At 48.8% G+C, this 25506-nt stretch overlaps 2 protein-coding genes and 1 long non-coding RNA gene across 11 annotated transcripts in view; 1 reads left to right on the forward strand and 2 right to left on the reverse strand.

Moving 5' to 3' along the window:
• Positions 1-12970, forward strand: part of SLC6A20 (solute carrier family 6 member 20) — a 62259-nt gene extending 49289 nt beyond the window's left edge. For 3 of the 6 annotated variants that reach the window (XM_044933877.2, XM_044933878.2, XM_044933879.2), the window contains exons 8-11: positions 4130-4334; positions 6207-6366; positions 6909-7074; positions 8212-9182. In XM_044933877.2, the coding sequence (XP_044789812.2) occupies positions 4130-4334; positions 6207-6366; positions 6909-7074; positions 8212-8379 (699 nt within the window). In that variant the 3' untranslated portion in view covers positions 8380-9182. Of the gene's footprint in view, positions 1-4129; positions 4335-6206; positions 6367-6908; positions 7075-8211; positions 9183-9450 lie in introns of those variants that run through there. The other 3 variants (XM_044933876.2, XM_006077503.4, XR_006547423.2) reach the window with 2 other exon arrangements.
• Positions 777-4132, reverse strand: LOC112581231. Of its 2 annotated transcripts, none has more exons than XR_003105730.3 (2): positions 2161-4132; positions 777-1616 (listed from the first exon to the last, which is right to left on the reverse strand). It is a non-coding gene; the product is annotated as an uncharacterized LOC112581231 (long non-coding RNA). The 2 variants fall into 2 exon arrangements; XR_006547424.2 differs by having other exon boundaries at positions 1711-4132.
• A 4312-nt stretch (positions 12971-17282) lies between the features above and the next one.
• SACM1L (SAC1 like phosphatidylinositide phosphatase) overlaps positions 17283-25506 on the reverse strand; it is a 69896-nt gene continuing 61672 nt past the window's right edge. For all 3 annotated transcript variants that reach the window (XM_025272664.3, XM_044933881.2, XM_006077502.4), the window contains 6 exons: positions 24429-24498; positions 24238-24310; positions 23416-23509; positions 23216-23308; positions 21755-21812; positions 17283-19135 (listed from right to left, as the gene is read on the reverse strand). In XM_025272664.3, coding sequence (XP_025128449.1) covers positions 18999-19135; positions 21755-21812; positions 23216-23308; positions 23416-23509; positions 24238-24310; positions 24429-24498 — 525 coding nt within the window. In that variant the 3' untranslated portion in view covers positions 17283-18998. The remainder of the gene's footprint in view (positions 19136-21754; positions 21813-23215; positions 23309-23415; positions 23510-24237; positions 24311-24428; positions 24499-25506) is intronic.

The raw sequence follows: 25506 nt of genomic DNA on the forward strand, positions 1-25506 counted from the left end.
TTTGTCTGAGGGTGGGTGTTTACACTTCCCTGTCAATTCAGCTCGGTTCATTTCTAGTTTCCACCTAGAAGTGGTATGTCTGACTTACCTGAGTTAGAGAGGTCTTCTCCAGGTCCAGGCATGCTATTGTCAATGGTGTGTTGCAATTTGGTTTCCTGAGTAAGTCTGTTGTATACAAGGGGTCGTCTTTGTCTGTTCTACTATAGCTGGACAATAGTTTGCATGCCGTGCCCATTGTAGGTAGATGGGAGAAGGCCAAGGGAAGGAGTGTGTGATTTTCACTGCTGATCTTCTCTTTGAACATAAAAGAAGTAAGTGCATGGCCAGATGTGCGGAGCTGTAGCTCTCCTTTCTTAACTAGCTTCTCTACTTCTCTCTATACTGGCTCTGAGCAATTTACCTTTCCATGAATACCTTGCTCAGGGTACCTTTTCTCCAGGCCTTCTCCATCATGTATTGTGTGTAGGATTTTTGATGATTTGTGTCAGAGATACCTTGTTGTAGATTTCATTTGCATTTCTCTAAGCACTAGAGATACCCACCCCCCTTCCCCCGCCCCACCCAGGGGTTTAAAAAGAAAAACACAGGTTGCATGAACTTTCTCCTTTTGAAATTGGCATGTGGCAAGCAGACTCTTGATGAAAATTTTTCTTCCATTACTTCCTACAGAACTTCATGAAAGCTATGACCTTTCACATCCTTCAAACCTTTTGCTTATTAAGTACCCAGAAACATAGGTTTTACCTTAGGGTCACAAAGAGTCAGACACGACTGAGTGACTTCACTTTAAACATAGGTTTTAAGGTTGTTGATCCTAGAAACAGCCACTGTCAAACTTGGGATCCAAGCTACCTCAGGGCTCCAAGATATGACCCCAGCCCAGACCAGTTAGGCCTGAATGGAAAAGAGGGGGCATTTCTAAAGTGAATTCAAGTTTTGAGTTGAATGGGAACTGGACTCCGATTCAAATGTACATGGAATGACTGTTGTTTGGATTCTTTGGGACATAGTTATTTGTAGAGTGAAGAGAGTTGTCTGTGTTCCACACTGTAGGGTCTCCTAAATCATCTATCCTAAATATGTAGACAAATACAGGCATGTGTAGCTGTGAACTCCGAGCTTGCAATTTCCCTCTCCACCCTCCCCATCGTGCCCCTTTACATTTTTTTGGTGTGTGGGTTCAGTGCTTTTGGGTGTCCGCCTATATGTGGCATCGTCTGTGCCTGGCTTTTTTCTGACTTGAGTTACTGTATCTTGTCCGGGTCCATCCACACTGTCGTCAGGCCTGTGCTGTCGTTCGGTTTTCTGAGTAGCAGTCCGTTGTTTATCTGAGCCGATCTTCTTTATCCTTTCTTCTGTCGCTGGGCATTCGGGTAGTTTCCATGCCTTGCCTGTTGCAGGTAGATGGGCAAAGGCCAGTGGAGTGGGACTGCCGGGGCTTTAGGGAGCTGCACCTTTCCTTCCCTAAGGACCTCATCACTTCTCTGCATACGGTGAGCCACAGCCTTCCACAAACACCTTCCTCAGTCACTTTTCTCCACACCCTCCCCATTAGATGTTCTGTGTCGTCTCTTTGGTGACAAGTGCCAGGAGATACTGGGCATCTTTACAGGGACCTAAAAAAAAAAACACACACGCAAGTTCCCGCTACTTCGCCCTTTGACGCTGGCTTGTCACCAGTTTGCCCCAGTTGACGTTTTATGGGCTCACCTCCTGCAGTAGATTTCTTGGGAGCTCTGGCCACGCACAGCCCCTGGAGCCTTGTGCACATAAAGTAACCGGAAGCATAGCGCTGGAGGCTGCCGTTCACACAGGCGGCCTCAAGGCGGCAGCACTTTTTCATCCGCACTCTGCTCTCCCGGGTAACAGAGTCTGGGAGAAAGCCTTGTTCCTGGGATGTCAATCAGGTCAAGAGTGCCTGAATAGGCACCCAAGGTGGGTCTAATTTTCGCCCCTTGGAAGTTCAAGACCAATTCCAAGGCCTGCACCAGTGGCATGCAGTTCAGGAACTCTAAGAAGGAGGGCAAAGCACCTCTGCTCCAGGAGCCATGAAGACTGGGTGACTCTTCACTCTGCCCTGGGATACACCATCCTTTGGCCATAGGTGGTTTGCTGTACCTGCAGGAAGGCTCATCTGATTGGGTCCCATCCAGGGCTTACCAGGCACTTAAGGTCTGCTGTGGCCTCCATGGAAGGCTGTCACTTTCTCCCCACGCAGGGGAATCATGACTTTTTCTTGAGGCGTCACGGCCACTTCAGGTTCCAGAATATGATCCCATCTCGAACTGTGTATTCCTGAATGGAAAAGAGTATTTCTAAAGTAATTCACTTTTTATCATCTCCTAGAGTACAATTAACAGTGCCATGTTGAGATCATTAGTAACTGGACTCAGTATCACCTATATAAGGACCATATTATCTTTGGATTTTGGGAGACAGTCATTTGTGAGTACAGTTATCCCTGCACTACAGTAGGCCCTCATTTACTGTCTATTTAAGATACAGATACATACATAACATATACATACACACACACCCCTCACTGAGTACCAGTGAACCCCACCTCCTAATTTCCCTCTCCCCCCTCCACATTAGCCGTGTTAGAAACACTCAGTTTCTCTCCTGAAATTGGCTGTTTCCATTTCCTCGGTGTGTTAGTTCCAAAGGCCAGTGGAGCACGTACGTGTGTATTTTCGAACAACGGTCACCTCTCCCCACATGCAAGCAGGAGTGGGATTGCCGGGGCTTTAGGGAGCTGCACCTTTCCTTCCCTAAGGACCTCATCACTTCTCTGCATACAGTGAGCCACTCAGCCTTCCTCAGAGTCACTTTTCTCCACACCCTCCCCATCAGATGTTCTGTGTTGTCTCTTTGATGACAGGTGCCAGGAGATACTTCGTTGTAGATTTCACCTGCCTCTCTCTAAGCACTGGAGATACTGGGCGTCTTTTCAGGGATTTTAAAAAGGAAAACACAAGTTCACTCTTCTTCACGCTTTGGCGCAGGCTTGTCGCCAGTTGGCCCTCACGTCCTGCAGTAATTTCTTGGGAGCCTGGTCACTCACAGCCCCTCAAGCCTTGTGCACATTAGGTACCCACAAGGATAGCGTTTCAGGCTGCTGTTCGTGGAAACGGCCACAAGGAAGCAGCACTGCTTCACCACCCCACCCCCCCCCCCCCCCCCCGACCCTGCTCACCAGGGCAACCCGAGTCTGGAGAAAGCCTTGTTCCTGGGATGTCAATTAGGTCACGAGTACCGGACTAGACATCCAAGTCGGGCCTCATTTTCCTCTCCCCATGAAGCTCTAGACCGATTCCAAGCCCTGCACCAGTGTTAGGTAGTCGCGAATTCTAAGAAGGAGGGCAAAGCTACCTCTGCTCCAGGAGCCATGAAGACTGGCTGACTTTCTAACTCACTCTGCCCCGGGACACACCATCCTTTAGCTGTAGGAGGTTTGGTGTACCTGCAGGAAGGCTCGTTTGGAAAAAGGCTCGTTTGGAAATAGAGATTGGGTTCCCATCTAGGGGATACTAGGAACTACAGGTCCACAGTGGCCTCCTTGGAAGGCTGTCACTTCCTGCCTTCCTCACGGGGACTCACGACTTTCCATCGAGGAATCCCAGGCTTAATCAGTTCAGCCTGATTTCAAACCGGATGCGTTTTTAATCTCGTGCAGTATGGTAGTTTACTGTGTCGTGTCTGAGTTCAGCAGGAACTGGATTCATCTTCACATACGCCTGCAGTGATTCTTCTTCACCTGCTGCTGTATGCTTTTGTGTCTTAGCTGTGCCTTCACCATCTCAACTCCCAGGTCACCCCCTCAGTCCTGATTAGTGAAGCAACAATTATTCCAAGCTGTTAATACCTCATTAGTAGAGAATGATGTAAGTTCTGGCAGAAAAAGCACACTCAGTGTCTGAAGCAGTTAAGAGTCAGGTATGAGGTCTCAACAGGTGACAGTTCTCTCGAGCCCGGGTCAACCTCAGGTGCTGCTGGGTAGATGGAAGATGCAACCTCAGAATGTGGCTTCTCCTCGCCAATTTAAAGGTGCCCCAAGTACCTTAGCAGCACGGGTGTTGAGGGAGTCCTAACTTCCCTGGGTGTGTAACTGTGTTCTTGCCTCGCATAGGCCGTTCAGGGCACTGGCCTGGCTTTCATCGTCTACACGGAGGCCATTAAGAACATGGAGGTATCCCAGCTGTGGTCGGTGCTCTACTTCTTCATGCTGCTACTGCTGGGCATTGGGAGCATGCTGGGCAACACGGCCGCCATCCTCACCCCTCTGACGGACAGCAAGGTCATCTCCAGCTACCTGCCCAAGGAGGCCATCTCCGGTGAGTGGGCCAGGCACCAAGGCGGTGGGGCTCGGGGGGCCGAACGGAGGCGCCGTCCTCAGGACGCACCTGCCCCGAGTCACTGCCGCATCCAGGAGTCCTGCCACAGCTGTCAGGCGCTCTGGGAATGTAACTCACCCCACGTCTGGCCCTCCACATCATGGGTAAGTCAGGTGGTCACCCCAACCTTCAGCAAAGGCCAGACTCCCCAACACGGCCCTCCAAGCTCTCCAGGCATTCAGAGAACATGCTTTTGTCTGTGCTGACCCAAGAACAACAATGACAATTTGTACATTTCTTAAACACACTCTCAGTGACCCACCACCGAGTCAAGGTACAGAGCCTTTCTCTCACCCTAGAGCCCCTTCCCGCTGCTGTCCAGGCAGCACGCCCCGCCCCCAGCAGCCGCCTCTGCTCCGAATGCTGCCTTCTGAGGTTGCTCCTGCTCTCACACTGCACGTCAGTTAAGTCACACTGTACTTACCCTTTCTGTCTGTTGTTGTCATTCAAACTCAGTCAGTGAAATCCACTCTGGTTCAGTTTAGTTCAGTTCAGTTGACTCTGCGACCCCATGAACTGCAGCACTCCAGGCTTCCCTGTCCATCACCAACTCCGGGAGCCTACTTAAACTCATCTCCATTGAGTCGGTGATGCAATCCAACCATCTCATCCTCTGTCGTCCCCTTCTCCTCCCACCTTCAATCTTTCCCAGCATCAGGGTCTTTTCCAATGAGTCAGTTCCTCGCATCAGGCGGCCAAAGTATTGGAGTTTCAGCTTCAGTCCTTCCAATGAATATTCAGGACTGATTTCCTTTAGGATGGACGGGTTGGATCTCCTTGCAGTCCAAGGGACTCTCAAGAGTCTTCTCCAATACCACAGTTCAGAAGCATCAATTTTTCGGCGCTCAGCTTTCTTTATAGTCCACCTCTCACATCCATACACTCTGTGGCAAGTAGTAATCATCTCTCTCTTTTCTGTGAAAAAATCCATCAACAGCCCACATGCGACAACATATCTGCCCATTCTGCTCTTGGTGGACAAGCATGCCTCTCCACTTCACCCCACCACCCATCCGCTTCTCTCCAGCCCACAGTGTCTGGAGGACCCTGGCCCCCCAAGCCCTGCCTCTGATGACACCATTCCAACACACCCACAATGCCCCTCCAGCCCCAACCCAACTCTGCTCCTGTCAGCGCCCGCTGGCATCTCCTCTCAGAAGCCAGCACTGTGTGGCTGCAGCTCCCTGACGGCTCACAGCCTGTTCTCCCCTCGGGACACCGGTGGGGCTCTCATGGCGGGTGGCAGTGGACGGCGAGGGGGCAGCGTTAGGGTCTCATACCTTTTGGAGGGGGGGGGTGTCTGTGTTCCATCACTGCTTCTTTTCATGCTGTGTGATGTTGGGAAAATTACCTGACATCTGTGAGCTTTGGCTCCCCCGACCCTATAAAAGGGGGCTCAACTCCTGCTACCTGACTCACAGCCTTCAGGAGCCGACAAGGGACAAATGCCTAAGGCGCCGTGGGATCTCGGTCAGCATTTGTTTCTCCTCTTCCCCTCTCCCCGGTCAGATGTCAGTCCTCCACTGGGAGTCCTGCAGCTCAACTCTCCTCCCTGCTAATTCACCTCCCCCGAGCTCGGAGGTTGAGTTGTTGGGATGAACAACATAAGCAGGCCCACAGCGCGGGTGGGACCACTTAGACAGCAGTGCCCCGTTTTACCTTCTACACTGGGTCGGGTGTCCTCTGCCAGACCCCTCCGTGAATGAGCGTCAGGAAGTCCTGCTGACACGCCTCCCACCGCCTCGGCCCCACGGGAAGCTGGGGGAACAGGCGCGGTCGCAGGCGGGTGAGCAGGGCGTCTTGTGGTCCCAGGTCTGGTGTGCCTCGCCAACTGTGCCATCGGCATGCTGTTCACCATGGAGGCCGGCAGCTACTGGTTTGACATCTTCAACGACTACGCTGCCACGCTGTCCCTGCTGCTCATCGTCCTGGTGGAGACGGTCGCCGTGTGCTACCTGTACGGGCTGAGCAGGTAGGGCTGCACGGGAAATGACCCACGAAGGCCCCAACTCCCAGCACTTTCTCCACGTGTAGTTTCCAGAATCCCGGAGAAGCCTGTCCAGTCTACTGTAAGACAGACACTGTGAGGCTACGTCTAAATTCAGGCAAGGGTCAAGCTATGAGAAAAAGAGGGCCCGCAGACACGATGGACACCACAGTGGTGGGCTGCAGGGCAGGAGGGACGGGGCAGGGCTGCCCCCGGGGCTGAGGACGGCTTCATGGGCGTCTCACCAGGCCCTCTGTGCCTGCTGGCGCTGGGCGCTGCCCTCCTGTCTGCAGCAGCAGCCTCTACCTGGAGGCTGGCACCAGAGGCATGTCCTCTGATGCCCACTCACCTGTGGGCGGTCGCTTTGCCCCCTTGGTGGCAGCCTGTGCCCCTCTCCCCATGGTCGTGTTCAAGCACCAGTAGTGCCCAGCACAAAAGCTTCCTAAGCGCAGAGGGCTCCATGGCCTGGCCCGCCTGCCTCCAACAGCACGGGCTATCCAGACTTTCTCTCCCCGCTCTCCAAACAGATTTGAAAGCGACCTCAAGGCCATGACTGGACACGCCCTGAACTGGTACTGGAAGGCCATGTGGGGCGGCGTGAGCCCACTGCTAATCATCAGCCTCTTCATCTTCTACCTGAGCGACTACATCATCACAGGGACCCTGCGGTACCAGGCCTGGGATGCCGCCCAGGTACCTGCCACCTCGGGGGTCTTGCCTTGCCTGTCCAGAACAGGGGCGGTTATTTGTCACAACGGGGAATCATCATTCAGGTCCTTGCTTTCTTCAGTTTTTATTGGAGTGTGGTTGCTTGACAATGTTGCGTTAGTTTCTGCTGCATGACAAAGTCAATCAGTCATACATATATCCATTTTTTTTTTGCACTTTCTTCCCATTTAGGTCACCACAGAGCTCTGAGTAGAGCTCCCTGTGCTACAGAGGGAGGTTCTCATTAGTTATCTATTTATACACTGTATTATATATATGTCAATTCCAATCTCCCAATTCATTCCATCCTCCTCTCCCGCTGATACCTCATTGTAGTTCTCGTTTCTCTAGTAATTTGTGAAATCGGAGTCTTCTGCGTTTCCAAGTGTGGAATGTTTTGTTCTAGTTCTGTGAAGATGTCCTTGGTAGTCTGACAGGGATTGCAGTGAGGCTGTGGCTTGCTTGGAGCAGTATAGTCATTTCACAGTATGGAGTCTTTCAGGCCAAGAACACGGTAGATCTCTTTATCTGTTTGTGTCATCTTTGATTTCTTTCATCAGTGTTTTATAGTTTTCTGAGTACAAGTCTTTTGCCTCCTTAGGTAGGTTTATTCCTAGGTATTTTATTCTTTTTGTTGTGATGGTAAATGGAATTCTTCGTCTCTCTTTCCCATCTTTTGTTAGTGTACAGGGATGTGAGATTTCTGTGCATTAATCTTGTGTCCTGCAACTGTAACAGATTCACTGATTAGCACCAGTTTTCTGGTGGCTCTAGGATTTGCAGATGACATACGATACACAGAAAACAGGATCGTTTACCTTCTTTTCCAGTTTGTATTTCTTTTTCCTCTCTGATCACTGTGGCTAGGACTTCCAAAACTATATGGACTAGACCTACTAGTGCACAGCACAGGGCACTCTGTTCCGTGTTCCGTGGCGGCCTGGACGGGAGGGGAGTCTGGAGAGAATGGATACATATGTACGTATGGCTGAGCCCCTTTGCTCTCCACCGGAACTATCACAGCACTGTCAACCAGCTTCACGCCAATACAAAAAGTTAAAAGTAAGTATCTCAGAAAAAGTCATAGAGTTATGGACATAAAGGTTCCCACTACTGTTGTAGCAGACACTGCTCCTGCTCTCGGCATCTGGGAATTCATCCCTTCTGTGTGGACATGAAGTGATTCGTGAACTCAGAGCCAAAGTGCTTGCTGTTTCCTCAGATGTACAAGCTGTTTGGCTGGAACTCTGCAAGCTTATTACCAGTCTTGGACATTTTCTTAATTTCTAATTCCTAACAGAGGAAATAAAAAGAGGGGGAACAAAGTCATTAAGGGGGCATATGCAACGATTTCAGAAGAATAGACTGAACATATATAATATACCCTTTCCCTGATTATGAGCGAAAGAGGCTGTTATAAAGTCATAGAAATAGTAATTTGAGAGGGCAATTTATTCTGTTTACATGGAAAAGAGAACACTAGTATCTTCATCTACAAATACAAAGCAGGTCTACAAAACAGCACCTCACATGAAGCCCCCAAAACAGGGAATGGGAGGAAACTGTGGAATAAGCACGGTGGGAGGGACGTCCTTGGCCCATTCCTGATCTTAGCGGAAATGCTTTCAGGGTTTCACTGAGAATGAGGTTTGCTGTGGGTTTGTCATTTATAGCCTTTATGATGTTGGGGAAAGTTCCCTCTTTGACTACTTTCTGGAGCATTTTTACTGTGAGTGAGTGATGAGCTTTGTCAAAGCTTTTTCTGCATCTGAGACAGAGAACATAAAGAGCAACAGACGCCTGTGGGCTGCTCCCCACAGCCACACTCGGCGCGGCGTCTTGGTTTACACACCATACGTACTTTGGTTGACAGCAGGCTCCCTCGACTGGAGCGTCCTCTGGTTCCGTGGTGGGAAGGCAGCCTTTGTTGGCTTTGGGGCCTCAACTGGTTTGTCATCAATTTTGCATTTAGGGAAATATCACAAATCCTACCAACTAAGTCCATCAACCCTTCTCTTGAGACGAGATCTGTGTTACTGGATTTAGTAGCTAACAATCCACATGGGGGTGGTTTGAACTCATTAAATAAAATTTAAAATCCAGCCCTTTCTCATCTCTGGCCACATTCCCAGGGGCCACCTGTGTCTGATGGGGGGCAATCCAACGAGACAGCACTGGGCAAGGGGAGCCCCTGCCTTTTGGTGCCTCTGTTGCTGCCTTGAACACAGCCTTTATCACCCATGGTCGCTCTTCACGGGGAGCCCCAAACAGCAAGCACGCTGCTTGTGTTCACTGAGGGGCACGGACACGCTCCTCCTCCCACCGGGGGGGCGTCTCCTGACACTCGGGTTCTCTCCTCAGGGTCAGCTGGTGACCAAGGACTACCCGCCCCACGCCCTGGCCGTCATCGGGCTGCTCGTGGCCGCCTCCACCATGTGCATCCCGCTCGGGGCCCTGGGCACGCTCATCACACGCCGCCTCAAGCGAGGACACACAGCCCCTGTGGCCTGAGAGCCGGGTGCCCCGGGACTGACACCGGCCGCTCTGTTCCAGCCCCTCACCCAAAGATGGGCACACTGGCTGCTGCCAGAAATCCCGACTCCAGACGCACTCGGCCTGCTGTCTTCTTGCCCATCAGGAAGGTGAGGAGGTGACTCCCTGATGAGGAGCCCCGTCCTGCCCACCAGGTGGCCCTGTGTCCCCTCCGCGATCCCAGTCACACCCCGCCACCAGAGGCAGGATTCCCACGGCGAGTCTGGAAGGTGGCTGTTTGATGGCAGCAAAGTCCAACAAGCAGGGCGCACTGTGAACTGAAATTTGACTTTATGAAATAAAATTTTAGCATTTTTTTTTTCTGAAGAAATCTCAAAATGTTAGAGGGCAACTCATTTGTAGAGAAGTTGGGAAAAGGAGTTTTCAGTGCCTAAGATGACAAATCTCAATGTCATCAGAGCAAAATGAGTTCTACTTTCAGACACGGTGACCCTGCAATCAACTGTGTTCTTCCCTGAGAGGATGGGCTGGCCACAAAGAAAGAGGGGCTTTGCTCAGGGCTCACACAGGAGGTCACGATTCCCTCACCTGCGGCCTCTCCACGAATAACCCCAAACCCCAGTGTCTCAGAGCCCTCACCAGCTGCCAGAGTCACTGCAAGGATGAAAGTGAAGCCAGCTTTCCCACAGGCCTAAGGTAATATTTGGACATAACAACCAGCTCTTTATAGCAAAGACCATGATCACAACTTAGTGCTAATTTACCTGTACATAAGTCTTCTAAAATGTAAAGAGAGGCTCTGTTTGAGACCAGTCTTTCTAAAGTGAAGACACTGTATTTATGACACGGCATTAGTCCACCATGCAAACATCTGCTTTTAACCTGTAACAGCAAGCAGGTCAAGGTCATCCTGACTTGAGAGGGTCCCTTCCTGTTCTAATATTCCTGAATCCCATGATCGCAGTGAAGCACAGGAAGGTTCTTTGGGTACATTATACAGACATCTTTAAAGACACTTAAACACTCACCTGGGACATCGGCTGGAGATGGCTTTTCTTTTAAAACTGTTTATTTTCATGCTATAAACTTCCAGCTTCACCTGATGCCCAGTTATAGAAAGACCATTTGGAGGTGTGGGGTAAGCTGGAGAGTCACATGTAGATCAATGAAGTTAGGACAGACCCTCACCCCAGATACAAAAATAAACCCCAAATGACCTAAAGACTAAATTAAATATAAGACATGACGCCGTAAGACTCATAGAAGAGAACACAGGCAAAACATTCTCTTGGCATAAACCACACCAATATTTTCTTAGGTTAGTTTCCCAAGGCAATAGAGATAAAATAAAATAGGGCCTAATCAAACGTATAAGCTGTTGCACAGCAAAAGGAAACCATAAACAAAACAAAAAGACAACCTATGGACTGGGAGAAAACATTTCCAAATGTTACTAACAAGGGCTTGATTTCCAAAATTTACAGATAGCTCATACAACTCAACAGCAATACAGCAACCTAACCCAACACTGGGCAGAAGACCTAGACAGACAGCTCTCCAAAGACAGCGTACAGACGGCCAATATGCACATGGAAAGGTGCTCAGCGTCAGAAACCATCAGAGAAATGCAAATCAAAACTGCAACGAAAACATCACACAGGTGAGAGTGACCATCACTGACAAGTCTACAAATAAATGTGGAGAGGGTGTAGCAAAAAGGGGCCCTCCTACACTCTTGGTGGGAGTGTTCACTGCTGCAGCCACCGTGGAAACCAGTATGGAGGCTCCTCACAAAACCAGAGTTGCCAGATCACCTAGCAATCCCACTCCTGGGCATACATCCAGACAAAACTAGAATTCCAAACGATGCACGCGCCCTATGTTCTCGCCAGCACTATCACAGCAGCCCAGACCTGGGAGCAGCCTAAATGCCCATCAGCAGATGGGTGGAGAAAGATGTGGCACGTATATGCAGTGGAAGATCACTGAGCCACAAAAAAGGACAAAATAATGCCGTTTACAGCAACAGGGATGGGCCTAGAGATTCATTCTACGCAAGTCAGAAAGAGAAAGGCAAATATCATGATGTCACTTGTAAGTGGAAGCTAAAACACAATGCAGAGGAACTCATTACAAAACAGAAACACTCAGAGAATCGACTTGTGGTCGCCAAGAGGGAGGGATGGTGGCCGAAGGATGGCCTGGGGGTCTGGGACTACTATGTACAGGATGGACAAACAGCACGGTCCTACCGAAGGGCGCAGGGAACTGTATTCTACATCCTGTGATAAACCGCGATAGAAACAAAAACTACTCGGCTTTAAAATGTATGCACTTACGTACCACATCTAGTCAGTCCTGTGAGTTCTCATCAGAGGGTTCTTCAGTGTCCAGACCCCTCAGCTATCAAGGCTTGAAGAGTGGACACACTCGACAGTAAATACACCACACACAGTCTGCTCCTACCACCTTACAGCTCAGTCCCCACCTCAGCCCTCAGTCACGATCCTTGCAACAGAGGCCACCCCTCTGGGCTTGTTCGTCAGCTGGGCGTCTCAGCCCCAAATGCCAGGGTCCTTAGCAGCGTGGACCAATTCTGTCCTCAAGCAGCACCACACTCACAGCGCTTGGACCTCGGTGGTCCTCCACCAGTGTCCCTGCCAGCCCGCCGGGTGCACTTAAAACTCCTGATGTGCGGGCCACCCCGTGGAACCTGAGAACCGGTGCCCTACTGGAGAGAGATGGGGAATGGGTCAAATGTTCAGGCACATTTACATCAAAAAGTCTGAGAGCACTTTTGAGCACGGAAAAGTCACTTCTCCAAAATAATTTCTGCTCACAAAAGTCAAACACAGAAGAACCATTATTATAGACTAATGTGCTCCAGATGAAACTGTCTCCAGTTTCAGTTCAGTTTTATCCTGGTTTCTAAGAACTGCATGAAGAGCAGAACATTTCACAGTCACCCTCTTAAACCACTAGTCCTGTTTCAAAGAAGCCTTTCCTGGCTGTTTTCTAGGGACTGCACCCGAGCAGTCATCTTGGCATCCGTCCACCCTCCTCCAGGAAGCTGGAGGAAGAAGGCACACTCCATCCCTGCACGCTCAGTGGCACCACGACATCAGCACCAGGCAGGGGCTCTGTGAGCTTCCCACTTACACTAAGCACACCAACTCCTAGGGCTAAAAAGTCAGGCAGGGAAATATTGTGTTTTTAGCCACTGTCATAATAAAACCCTAAACAAACAGGTATCTCTCTTGGTCTTTTTGGTCATTTATGGAATGTTGTTTTGAAACATCTCTAAACACAAGTTTTTCCCTTCATTATGTGAACATACTACCTAATTTTGGGAAAAAAAGGAAAATAAAGGAACAGAGAATCTGTCTGAGTTCTCTTTCATGTTTGCTTCCTCCTATGCACTGAAGCCACACCAGTGCAGTAGTGTGGGAGGGTCATCACCTGAGAACAGGGTCAGATGGTAACAGAAAGGGCAGCATCCCAAAGAAAAATCAGGGAAATAATTCTAATTTGCTGGATTTAAGCAGAATGTGAGCTCTTCTGAAGTGCTGCAGAATCTTTCCAATCCTTCTGAGAGAGAGGTCCTGGGCAATCTGCCCACCTCAGGATCCCTTGTTGGCTGAGGCCACAAGAACCCACTCACTAGGCCTGGGTGTGACCTTGGAACTGTCCTGGGGTGGAAAGGGTGTGTTACCTACTGTGTTAGATTTTTTTTTATAACTTGTTGTACATAAAAACTTGTGGCTATTGCATTTTATAGACAGAAAAGCTGGGGAAAAGAACTCACCCAACATTTTCTACCGAACATTCAAGGAAAGAAAGAGAGTGACCGGTTTAAAAAATCCTTTTGCAAGGCAAAAAGTGCATCTACAAATATGAAATTCTCAACCAGAACTTTCTGACCCGTCTCTTCAGGTCAATCTTGTGTCCTTTGGCTACTGCTCACGTGCAGTAGCCAAAGGACAGGATCCACCTTCATAGAGTCTGAAAACCAGCCCTGGGGAGGTTCTAGGGACAGTTCCGGTCCCTGGACTTGATCGCTGTCAGATTCTAGAAGGGAAGAGAAACAATAATAAATGATACGATCACAGACTGCGGTCTTTTCTAAAAAGGAAATAAACAAGCCTGGTGATGGTGTGAGAGGGACAATTCGTACTATCAAGTGGCTGAGGAGGAGAGGCGGGGCCTGAATTTTGGAGAATGAACTGTAGTTGCTGGAATTGCTGGAAGGTCCATCCAGGCAGAGGCAGTAGCCGTGCAAAGGCCCGCAGGGAGAAGGAGCAGAAAGGAGGCCTGCAGCTGGACTGGGGAGGAGAGTGATGGTGGGTGGGCTTAGGGAGCAGAGGGGGACCAGGTCAGATGAGGCCTGGTAGCCATGACAATGAGGTGGCATTTTCTTCAGAGAGCAGCAAAATCTTACCCAAGGGCCTTAACATGGGGCCCTGGGTCACCCAGCTGACACTGGAAGATCACTGGTAGCTGTGGAGAAGGGACCGGAGGGGCTATAAATGGGGGTATGAGTCCATGGGAGAGACGGGGTTGGGGTGGACACTGACATCACGAACTGGTGGGTCTGAGGTGTATTTTGGAGGGGAGAGTTGCCAAGACTTGCTTAGGGACAGGATGCATAGTTGAAAGGAGGAGACGGATATAATGTCACACTTACTGGGTGGATGTTGGTGGCATTTTCTGAGATGGAGAAAGCTGGGCATGGAACCAGCCAGTCTACAGAGTACAAATCAAGAGCCCTGGGTGGGGGGGGCGGGGGAGGGAAACACCTCTGCTAGACTGCATTAAGTTTGAGGCGACTGTGCATCAGGGGGGAATATGTGGTAGGCTGAACATTAGAATCTAAGCTTTGGGAAAGATCCAATCTAGAGGCATATTTTTGGGAATCACAGTATAAAGATGCCATTCAACCCGGGTTTCTAAACAGCATCACCAGGGGCGAGTGTGTACATGGAGAAGAGGGCTTAGGACGGAAGGCTACAAAAACCCCAGTGTTGCAGACACAGCCACGGCTTCCTTTCTATCCTTCTCACAGAAGAGGGGGTCTGTGTGCCTCCCCAGGCATCTGAATGGGCTTCTCAGTGCTCCGACCAGGGAACCTGGTGGAAGGGACGCCCTCTGACATCAGGCTTGACCACACAAGCTTCCACCTGGATTAGTGCACCCCTCACTCGGGCCGCCCAATGCTGCAGAGCCGCGTGGAGGCGCTGAGCGAACAGAACCAGTGGCGCCCGCCTCTGGCCTCCCTTGTGTAGCGCCAGACCAACCTGGACCAGGGAGACCAGCCCCTCTGTCAGCTGAGAAACCCCATCAGCGCCCCCTGGATCACAATCACCCAGCTGAGCTCACACCCAGCTGTGACTCCTGACTCACAACGCTGTGAGACTACGTTCCAGTAAGAGGAAACCAGAACATAGAGAAGACATCAACGGGTGAGACTGTGGAGTCAAGAACCCAGGAGGAGGTGTGCTCCCAAAAGCTCAGACAGAAGGACATCTCCAGGTCTCCTAGACATGACTGACGACCTGTACTTATTACTTCTCATCTCAGAATCTACACCTAAAGCCAACTGTAACAGGAGATCAATTTAGGACATAAAATGTACGATGGTATTTTAATGGATGATACTGTAGCTCTGTACAGCTAGAAAAATAAATACACAAAAGGCATGCATCATTGAAAATGGCGAATGAAGAGGAACGCCTGGGCCTTGGGCTAAAACAAAAAGGAAAGACAAAGTCATGCTCAGAATAACTGGTTAAAGGAAGTGCTAAGAACAAACAGGCCATCTAACCAGTTCAGCCAGGACCAGGGCATTCGTGGTGATAATTACATGTCACAACAACTCATTAACTGTTCTGCTCCCCGCAGTGAAACCCCGTTCATGGCGCCTCTGCATGATGTCCAACCCAGAGGACGGGAGCTGGACCTCGAGGAAGACCTTCCGCCTGTAGACTTACCTGGGCTTCTCAGCAGGTGTGTGCACGCGCATCCGTGTGGTGATCTTAGCAAACTGCCGTGTGGATGAGAATCAAAAAATGTGCGGAGACCAAGTACAACACTCAAGTGAGGTCCAAATACAAATCCAAGCCCACGTTTCTCAACTCCAAGGCCAACTGATTGCTCTCATGCACGCCTTATCCAAAATCAATTTCACAAGATGCTCTGTAAATAAAAAAATCCCGCAGACCAAAAATTCTGGTGCTGCTGTGTTACACACACCCCTCTCTAGGAGTCCCTTTTCAAACCTCTGACAAGCCCAAGAGTTGAGACAACTGTGACTTTAATCTGATGTCTGCAAATGGCTCTCACCTCAGATCCCTACTGTCAAAAAAACAACAGCTATGAGCACCCAAGACTCGGGTTACTGCAAAACACCCTCCGGAGAACCCTCCGGCCCAAAGACTGAGGAGCTGGGGCCCCGAGCTCAGGGCAGAGCCAGGCCACCCTGCAAGAGGCATCAGAGTGAGGACGCGTTCTCGGCAGTGGAGAAGCCTGACGCCCCTGGGAGTGGAGGGAGCCTGCAGTCCGACAGAGGCGGTGCTGTACCACAGGGCGGGGGAGTGGGCAGGCTCTCTGCTGCCTCTCCCAGGAACCACGCGGGACAAGAAAACTGGACCACGTGTCAGATCACAGCACACAGTCTCTCCCGGGCTGCGCTCCTCCATCCGGCACTTCAGGTTTGGCCACGCGACCTGCTCTGACCAATGAAATGTGAGCAGAAGGGGCTGTCACCTTCAAGTGGAAACGTCTCCCTCTCCTTCCTGCCAGGACAACTGGTCATGTTCCGCGTGAAGCTGTTCCATCACTGGGCCCCAGGATGCAGACGGCACGTCGCAGAGCTGCAGCAGACCCTTCAAGGACACACAGAAGCAGTGAGAAATAAGCCTTTTTTTTTTTTTTTTTATGCCCTTTAGAGCTGGAGGAAGCTTCCAGGTGGAAGCTTGTGTGGCTCATTTGTTACCTCAGCATAATCTCATCTACCTGGACGGACAAAGACCCTTTCCTTACTTTACAGGGAGGAAAAAAGACCTAAACGGTGAAAAGATCAAAATTATGTCAAAAGGACGCCCCCACCTTGGAGCTGAGCCATGTGGCCATACCCAGGCACAAGTGGTGGGAGCGAATGTTTGGTACATTCAACACCACTGAAAGTACACACTTCTTTCACCAAAAGTCACAAGAAAATGAAGAGAGAAGTCACAGACACCAACAGAGAATTCCTCTACAAACAAGTATTCCAACAAATCTTTAAAGACAAGCAATCTTACAGACAATTTAGAAGCCCCAAAGGCACAGCACAGGGAACACCCGATTCTCACCAGCTCTGAGTCACGACCTTGGATCGCTCCCCTCCTTCCAGGCTAGGCGGCCAGACTCGCAGAGAGGCCCTGCCCTGTACCCGCGCCCTGCGCGGTCCCCTCCCCGAGTGCGCCGACCCAGTGACTTGTTTCTACTGCAGAGAAGATGGCACACGTGAGAGATGAGAGGACACTTTGGAGATGAGGTTACGGGCTTTGATGAACCAAACTGCCAAGACGGAGAGGCCTATGTGGCAAAGAACATAATGTTTTAAAGATGATAATGACCATGCGCTGCTTTGCATGATTGTTAAAATTCTGAAATAAAAAAGAATATCCCTTTGAAGACAAGGTACAGGAATGACACCAACATTAGTTAGAAAAGAATATGTCATTTTATTTTCACTTACAGATGAGACAGTACATGAATTTAGGAATAAAATCACTGTAGGTTTCTGAAATATTGACACCTCAAGGTCTAACACACCAACATTAGCCCATTCACTGCAAAACAGCCACATCAGCATTCAGATTTGGTCTTTGTCATGGTTGTTGAAATAAGTTCTTAATGTGAAATGCCCAGTAGCATCTGACGATCCATCACAGTAGACATAAACCGAGTTTTGATATTTTCTCTTTGGAACAAATGATGCTTATTTACAAGTCAAGAGTAGGCAGTTCTAATTACTTACCCTATTGTGAGTGTTAATGACTGACTGTAAGCTACAGAGGGTTTTCCAGCTATTATTTCCTTTAGAGTTTCTAAAAGCAACAACTCTTATTAATGTTTATAAACGATAATGTTGGGAAAAAAGGTGATGTTAAAATCAAGGCGCTTTTTAGAGATATTTAAGGACAACAAAAGGTATTACCATTGGGAAAAAAAAAAAAACTGTACATATTTTCAACCACAACACAAATATTGCAGGAGTATTTAATCGAACTATTTTAAAATAGTGGCAATTACACTATCTTAGATACTTCCTAGTTTTTAAACCTCATAATTACAATTTCAATATACAGTTTCCGACTTATTAATTAGAACTATGCACAGCTTCTAAAGCGTATTTTTCAGGTTTATTTCTGCACATAAATTAAAGCTGTCAGTTGGTCCTTGATCTGGAGAGCGATGACTACCTGGAAGCACTGAATTTCAGACACACTTACTGATGCAACAAAAATAATCACAGAGTGAAAAGCGCCAACACTGCCGTGCGTGCACAAGCAGCTGCTGCCTCCAAGGGCAACACAGAGTTCGGCATGAGACGCGCTCAGGGACCTGCATGTCTCGAAGAAAGACCCAGGAAAGCACAGGGGCCAGGAGGGAGGGGCTGACCAACCGCGGCTGCTCCCACACCGGGGCAATCCTGAAGACCGAGGCGGCTTTGGACCTCTAGCATGAGGAATAGACTTTACATTCACTGATTTCATTTACACCTTTTAAAAAAGATAGAGTCTATCTGACACTTTTCTCATCACACTTAAACTGCACAGTTCAAACTGACTGAACTCGTAAGGCGGTCCAACTAGAACTCGAGAGGAACACCTCCTTCCTGCTATGTAGTCATGGACGATTTCGTCCAACTATCTGATCTATGTAGGAGATTTACATGTTATGAACAGACTAGTTAGCTTATCATTAAGCTGTTAAGAAAAGTCCAAAGGTATATGGAAAAGTAAGCCTGCTAATAGCAACTGCTTTTACAGTGACCATAAACTGAGCTAGAAAAATAATTTCACTGTTTCAAATGAGGGAAGAAGCTAGATTTTTTAAACACATTACTCATTCTGCAATGGCTGATTAAACTGACGATGTATAGGTTCCTTCCATTCTGTGAGCTGAATTCAGGTTACATTTTAATTATAGACTAGCTTCAAATTATAAATATAACTATCCCAACAGTAAAGAGATCATCAAGGCAGTTAACACCAGATCAACTCTAAGTCATCACCCCACACCCAGCACAAGATGTGCTCCTGGATAAATGATTTACAAAGACCTCAGCTGCCGTGGAAAGCGGGTCAGTAAAGACTCCAGTTCTGCATAATGGAATCTTCCAGGCCAAGCCGCTTTCCACAGACACAAATTCAGTCTATCTTTTCTTTTTGGACCAATCTGGGAGCATCAACAAAGTCTTTGCCATTGTAAAGAATAATAAAAAATGTTCCGATGCTTGCGACTCCCCAGAAGAGCACATAGGCCAGTGTTTCTGTCCAGGTGTCACCTGTTGATTTTAAAAAACAAAATACTGATAAATAACAAGCCATTTTATTGACACTAGTTCCAGCTTTCAGCTGTTTAGCACATCTTGACAGCATTCAAGTTTACAAACACATCCAAAGGAAAAACGTAAGAACTCTCAGTTAAGGTTTGAACCAGTGGTTCTCTGACTCTGGCTGGCTTGAGAATCTTCTTCAGGGCTGGAAACAGTGTCAGCTGCGGGGCTCATCCCCAGCCTGTGTGCTTTGGCAGGGCTGAAGCAGGGCCCCCGAAGCTGCATTTCTCAAAAGTTCCCAGATTATGCTGATGCTGCTGGTCAAGGGACTACATTTCAGAACCACTTGACAACACTTCCCTGGTGACTCAGACATTAAAGAAGCCGCCTGCAGTGCAGGAGAGCCGGGTTCGATCCCTGGGTTGGGAAGATCCGCTGGAGAAGGGAATGGCAACCCACTCCAGTATTCTTGGGCTTCCTTTGTGCTCAGCTGGTAAAGAATCTGCCTGCAATGTGGGAGACCTGGGTTCGATTCCTGGGTCAGGAAGATCCCCTGCAGACAGGCAAGGCTACCCACTTCAGTATTCTGGACTAGAAAATTCCACGCACTGTATAGTCCATGGGGTTGCAAAGAGTTGGACACGACTGAGCGACTGTCACTAAAAACCAAAGTAGGGGCTAGAAATCAAACACTGTCATATCGAACACCACAAAGATCATTATGTTACAACAACTGACATCAAAGATCACTATCCACAGCATCCAGTCCATCTTCACTTGTGTAACATTCACATTTGTACAGTTGCTAATTCTGACAGCTCTGGGTTTTAAAGCTCTTTCTGGATAAAGAGAAAGGCAGTTCCTCAAAAGTCCACCCTGGGTTGCTCCCCAAAGGGATGACCCATTTGTTCCGGCTGAGTCTCGGTCCTGGCATCCCTGCTTTTGCAGATGCTCTATAGGGAAATGTGCGTATATAAAAAGACCAAGATAACAAAGCTAACTCAACAGTGGAGTGGCTCCCAGAAAAGGCATCCACTGGGCAGCGTGTTAAAGAAAGAAGTCAGAGGACTGAGGGCATGGACTGAACCATGAGCAGCACAGTCAGCTGGTCCCTCCTTTTCCTCCCTGCCCCGAACGTGACACAGGCCCCCGTCCCGGCACACAGCGATGCTGCACTCGAGACGCCCTGGCCTGTTTTCATCCTGTGAGAATTCTTACATTTTCAAACAGCTGCAAAAACAGTGTGCAAGAGAGACCATGTGTAGCTTGCAGAATCGAAAAAAATCATTGTCTGGCTCTTTTCGGAAAACATACGCTAACCTCTGCCCTAGAGTAACAGGAGGGCAGCTCCTTCCTGTGTCGTGACCACCTTCACTGCTGAACACTCGGGGATTACAGAGACGAACAGGTTCCGAGCCACCCCTGAAGAAGCTGGCAGAATTAGTGTGGGGGGTGAACAGGAGGCCTTAATCCAGGAAACTTTTGCTGAGGGCTTCCTGTATCCAGTATTCTTGCCTGGGAAATCCCATGGACAGAGGAGTCTGGTGGGCTACAGTCCATGGGGTCAAAGAGTCGGACACGGCTGAGTCAACTTAGCACGCACGCCCTGTGTCCTAGGCACAGGAAGTAAAACAGTAAGACAGGTCTCTGCCTTCAAAAGGCTGCTGATGCACTCAGAAAGATGAGCAAGGATGCAAAGCATTACCACTCTACCAAACTAGAAACACCACGGGGTGCTGGGACAGCACGGAGCAGAGCGCCTCCCAAGATGAATCCCCCAGTGCTTACGCGGTTAGGAGAGGGAAGAGGGAGGGACACACCGCGCTGCGGAGCCCAGAAAGGGGGAGCCGAGGTCTGTGCAGGGGAGCCTGTCAACCCAGCGGCGCCCTTCAGAGTGCCCGCGGCTGCACCTCCAGGCAAAACACAGCACCACAGGCTCATTCTCAGAGCACTGAACAGTACTAAATAAGCAGTTAAGGAACTTAACCCCATTAACTTAGCGACACAGGCAAACACTGAGAGGAAAAAGAAAACCAGCAACACTCCTGTCTGTTAGCTCAGGTTCCTAGGCAATGCTTCTATTTAAATTTAGTAAGTAATGTATTAATCTATAATACTATTGACTTGCCCAACAATAGGTGGTTGGCTACATAAACTATACATCCATCAACGGAATACTTTGCAGCCATTCAAAATAAAAGACATGGGGAAATATTTATACTGCTCAGTGAAAAAACCAGTACAAAAAAGTTTATAGGATCTGCCTTCTGAAAAAAAAATACATACCTATAAAGATTCAAACATCAAAATGTTAAGAGTAATTAGCTTATCTCTGAAAGGAAAGGTGATAACATTTTCTTTTTTGTCTAAGTGTATTTTCTGTAATTACTATGTATTACTTTGGTAATGAGAGGAAAAAAAAAAAAAAAGAGCTCAAGTGGAAAAAAACACACTATCAAGCTACCAAGTATACTTTCCTTCCTGTCATCTAAGGACTCACCTCACCTGCTCCCTTTACTCATTCAGTTTAACAGGGACACACCATGTACTGAGCAGGCGCAGACTTAAGATGCTGTACAGGAAAGGTCAACATTCTAAAAGATGAATGTGAAATCAGTGCAGACTTACCAGCCATCAGCAAACAGATAATGCACATGGAAAAGGCAACAACCATGATGATAGGCAACTGGAAAAGGAAAGAGAGAGAGAAACCATCACGTAAGATGCTAATCGTGGCTGTAAAATCAGCTTTCCCTGAAAGACAACAGAACCCGTCTGCATCTAATACACAAAATACCTTTCTTTCAGAAAACGTCATTAGAGTTTTGATCATAACTGCCCAAATCTTCAAACAGATTAAAAGATCTGAAGAAAGTGGAGGGAAGTCACCCAGATGTGTACTCAGACTCTAGGCCCCCCACTCCAGGACACCCTGCCTGCTCGCATGAAACCCCAGAGAGGCTCTTGCAAAGTCTGGTGAATGAGTCAGAAACGAGAGACGTGTCAAAAACATACAGATTTCTACATCACAAGTTTGCCTCCAGCAATCAGGGGGAGCAGAGTCTCCCTGAAATGAGAGACCCTCACAACTGTTCCACGTCTGTGCTTTCACTTAAACAGCATCTGCAGCTGGACATCTCGGTGCTTCCGCGTCTTGGCTATCATAAACAGCGCTGAGATGGACGCCGGGGTGCGTGTCTTTTGGAACTGTGGTTTCTCGGGGCATATGCCCAACAGCGGGGCTGCTGGGTCATATGGCAGATCGTTCCTAGTTTTTTAAGGACTGCATGCTTTTCTCCATAATGGCTATGCAGGTAACATTCCTGCCAACAGTGAAAAAGGGCTCCCTTTCCTCCACATCCTCTCCAGCATTTACTGTTTATAGATTTTTTAAAATGTGGTACATATATACAACGGAGTATTACTCAGCCATAAAAAAAAAGAACAAATCTGAGTCAGTTCTAGTGAGATGGATGAACCCAGAGACTGTTCTACAGAGTGAAGTCAGAAAGAGAAAAACAAATACTGTGTATTAACCCATATATGTGGAATCTAGAAAAATGGTACTGATGAACCTATCTGCCGGGCAGGAAATACAGATGGAGAGGACGGGCATGTGGGCGCAGTCGGGGAGGGAGAGGGTGGGACGAGCGGAGAAAGAAGCACTGATGTGCACACACGATCATGTGTAGGATGGAGAGCTGGTGACGAGCTGCTGGGAGCCACAGGGAGCCCAGCCGGCCCTCTGTGCTGACCTGGAGGGGGCCGGATGGGGAGGGGAGGGAGGCGCAGCAGAGACGGGCTTTATGTATAATTATGGCTGATTCACGCTGCTGTACAGCAGAAACCAAGACAACACTGTAAAAGGTAACAAAACAAAACAAAGGAGCTGCAAAAGACGGTCAAGTTTTAAAGAAGAAACATTCCAAAGTTACCCCACTCTTCTCCCTGATCTTCTCCTTGGGGCAACCTAAGTATTTATATTCCATTTAGAACAACACATAATGTTTTACGTCAAGGGGAGTTGGACCATCTGTACCTTCAGTCACAATGCTATTAACAACTTAAAAAACATAAAAGGTTTCTTACAGCCAGGAATTTCAGATCTCTTGGAACACTTAAAGGACTATGAGATTCTAATTCATCCACTGAATAGTTCCCAAGAAATAAGTCTATGGAATCCTAGAAGAGAAAAAAAGGAAAATAGTAACTCCCAAATTAGGTATGGGGAACAGTACAAAGATACAGCCACCAAATAACCACAAATTAGCATCAGAAAACAAACTTACTTGTCTAAATCCATCAGAAAAGTTGTTCTTGTAATACCGTATTAGTGAGTTCCAGCCATCCATTATAAGTCCCAACTGAGTTCTCTTCCCAGTTCTGGTTAAGTAAGAGTTTTAAGTTAAGTTTTGAGTTACAGATTTGCATATTAAATTCTCACACTGTTTATGGCTAATAAGTACGTGGTATGGAGATAAGTAAATTATAAAGATTTCTTTTTTACAATTCCTGTATAAAGGAGACATGTCACAAAAGAAAGCAGTACTGAGTCCAAGAAATGTGCATCCTCTTTCTAAAGCCTTGCCACAGTAGACACAGAGGAAACATGCTCAGTTCCCCTTGCAAAGGCAAGAAGCAAGAAGAGAAACACAGCCCAGGCTAAGTGGTATAAAGCAAGCAGACTAGAAACCTTATCTTGCTCCCAGGGAATCCATATGGCAGAAAAAGACCCAACCACATCTGTAACAAATTCACAACGTTCCAACCTCTCACTCCCCAGTACGTTCCTTGAAACCAGCCCAGCATCACGCGGGCACAGCCCCAGGCCCCTCCCAGACCTGCTGCAGGGCCTGGGGTGAGTCCGGTGCACAGAGGTGGCTGAGAGGAGCCGAGGCGCCGTGGCGCTCAACCCCACTGTGCACCAGGATCACCCAGGGGCGCTACGAAGCCACCGGTGCCTGGGCCTCCTCTCCCCCGAGTCCCAGCTTGACGGTCTGGAACGAGGCCCGGGCACCAGTGGGCACTCTTGGGTAAAAGCTGTGCGAGCAATCTGCCAAGCACCGGAACTGTGCAGCCCTGGACTGACGCGATTTCAGCGCGCGGCTTGCCTGGTAAAGTCCGTCTTCAAGGCACCGGTTCCCGCGTACTGTTTGGCACAAGCATTTGCATTGTCAGCCCAGGCTGTGGAGGGGGGAAAAAAGGAAAAATCAGTTAATAATCACTGACAACCAATGCTCTAAATCCAAAATATTTAGTTCAAAATTTGAATAACCTTGCCTCTGTTCAAGAAATGACCTACCATTTTTGTAAATCTTCTCAAATTCATCTTGTTCTTCAAGCTTTTGTCCCACATGCAGAACTCCTAGTCTCTGGAACAAGAATCACACCCATGTTTACATGCTACAGATTCCAGCACATGTGATTTAGAGCACAAAGCATAGTCTCCACAGAGTCTCATGTGGTGCTGGCTTCAGCCAGGAGATGTTTTCCTTGTACACGGGGACCACAGCCCTCTCCTGCTCAGCCCGGCTGCAAAGCCTCTCTCTGGGCTCCCATCCGCCCACAGCCCCTCTCTCCGGAGCCCCAGACCACAGCACCAGCGGCAGGACTGTGTAAACCCAGAGACAGGGGCAGAGGTAAAGGCGGGAGTATGCGGTCAGCGCTCCCTCCTTCCGTGCCACCACCCCCAACCTCCCACCACCGGGACCCTCTGCCCGCCTCACAATTCACCACCCAGGCTGCTGACTCCACACTTACCCTAGCCGGGGCCTTTGAGAACCAGAGGAATGCTACCTCCCTCCCTCCCTCCCCACAAACTGCACAGAAGCACAGCCCTTTGCATGTCATCTCACAGGACTCGGGGCAGCCCGAGTCTCTCCATGGACTCCCCTTTGGAGCTCAGACCACAGATTAGGGACTCCTACCTTGGTCTTTGTTTCGGGCCCGCAAGCCTCTTAGAACCACTATCCTCACTGCTCACCTTGGATGAGCCCTCCCTCACTCCCCCAGCACAGGGCCTGCCCACCCCGGTGACCGGCCCTCTCTGGAAGGGGACAGGCACAGCTGGAGGCCCGTCAGCGGGCCCTGAGGCTGGAGAGGCTCCTGCCCGAAGGCTCTTTGCAAGTTGCGGAGCTTGTATAGGACTGTTTTTAGCATGTAAATTAGTTAAATACAGATTACAGAACCCAGTCCAATAGATTTCTGTTAACCAGCCTTGGAAATAACCAGTCCCGATATGGTTTCTATGGAAAAATATCCTCTGAATTAAATCCATCAGACTGACAAGGACTCAGTATCACACAAGCTGGAGTACTCAAAGGCGGTGAGCACGCCTTCAGGATGAGTACGTGAGGATTCGGGGAGGGATTTTACTCCAC

This window comes from Bubalus bubalis, chromosome 21, assembly GCF_019923935.1.
Source record: "Bubalus bubalis isolate 160015118507 breed Murrah chromosome 21, NDDB_SH_1, whole genome shotgun sequence".
Taxonomy (NCBI): domain Eukaryota; kingdom Metazoa; phylum Chordata; class Mammalia; order Artiodactyla; family Bovidae; genus Bubalus; species Bubalus bubalis.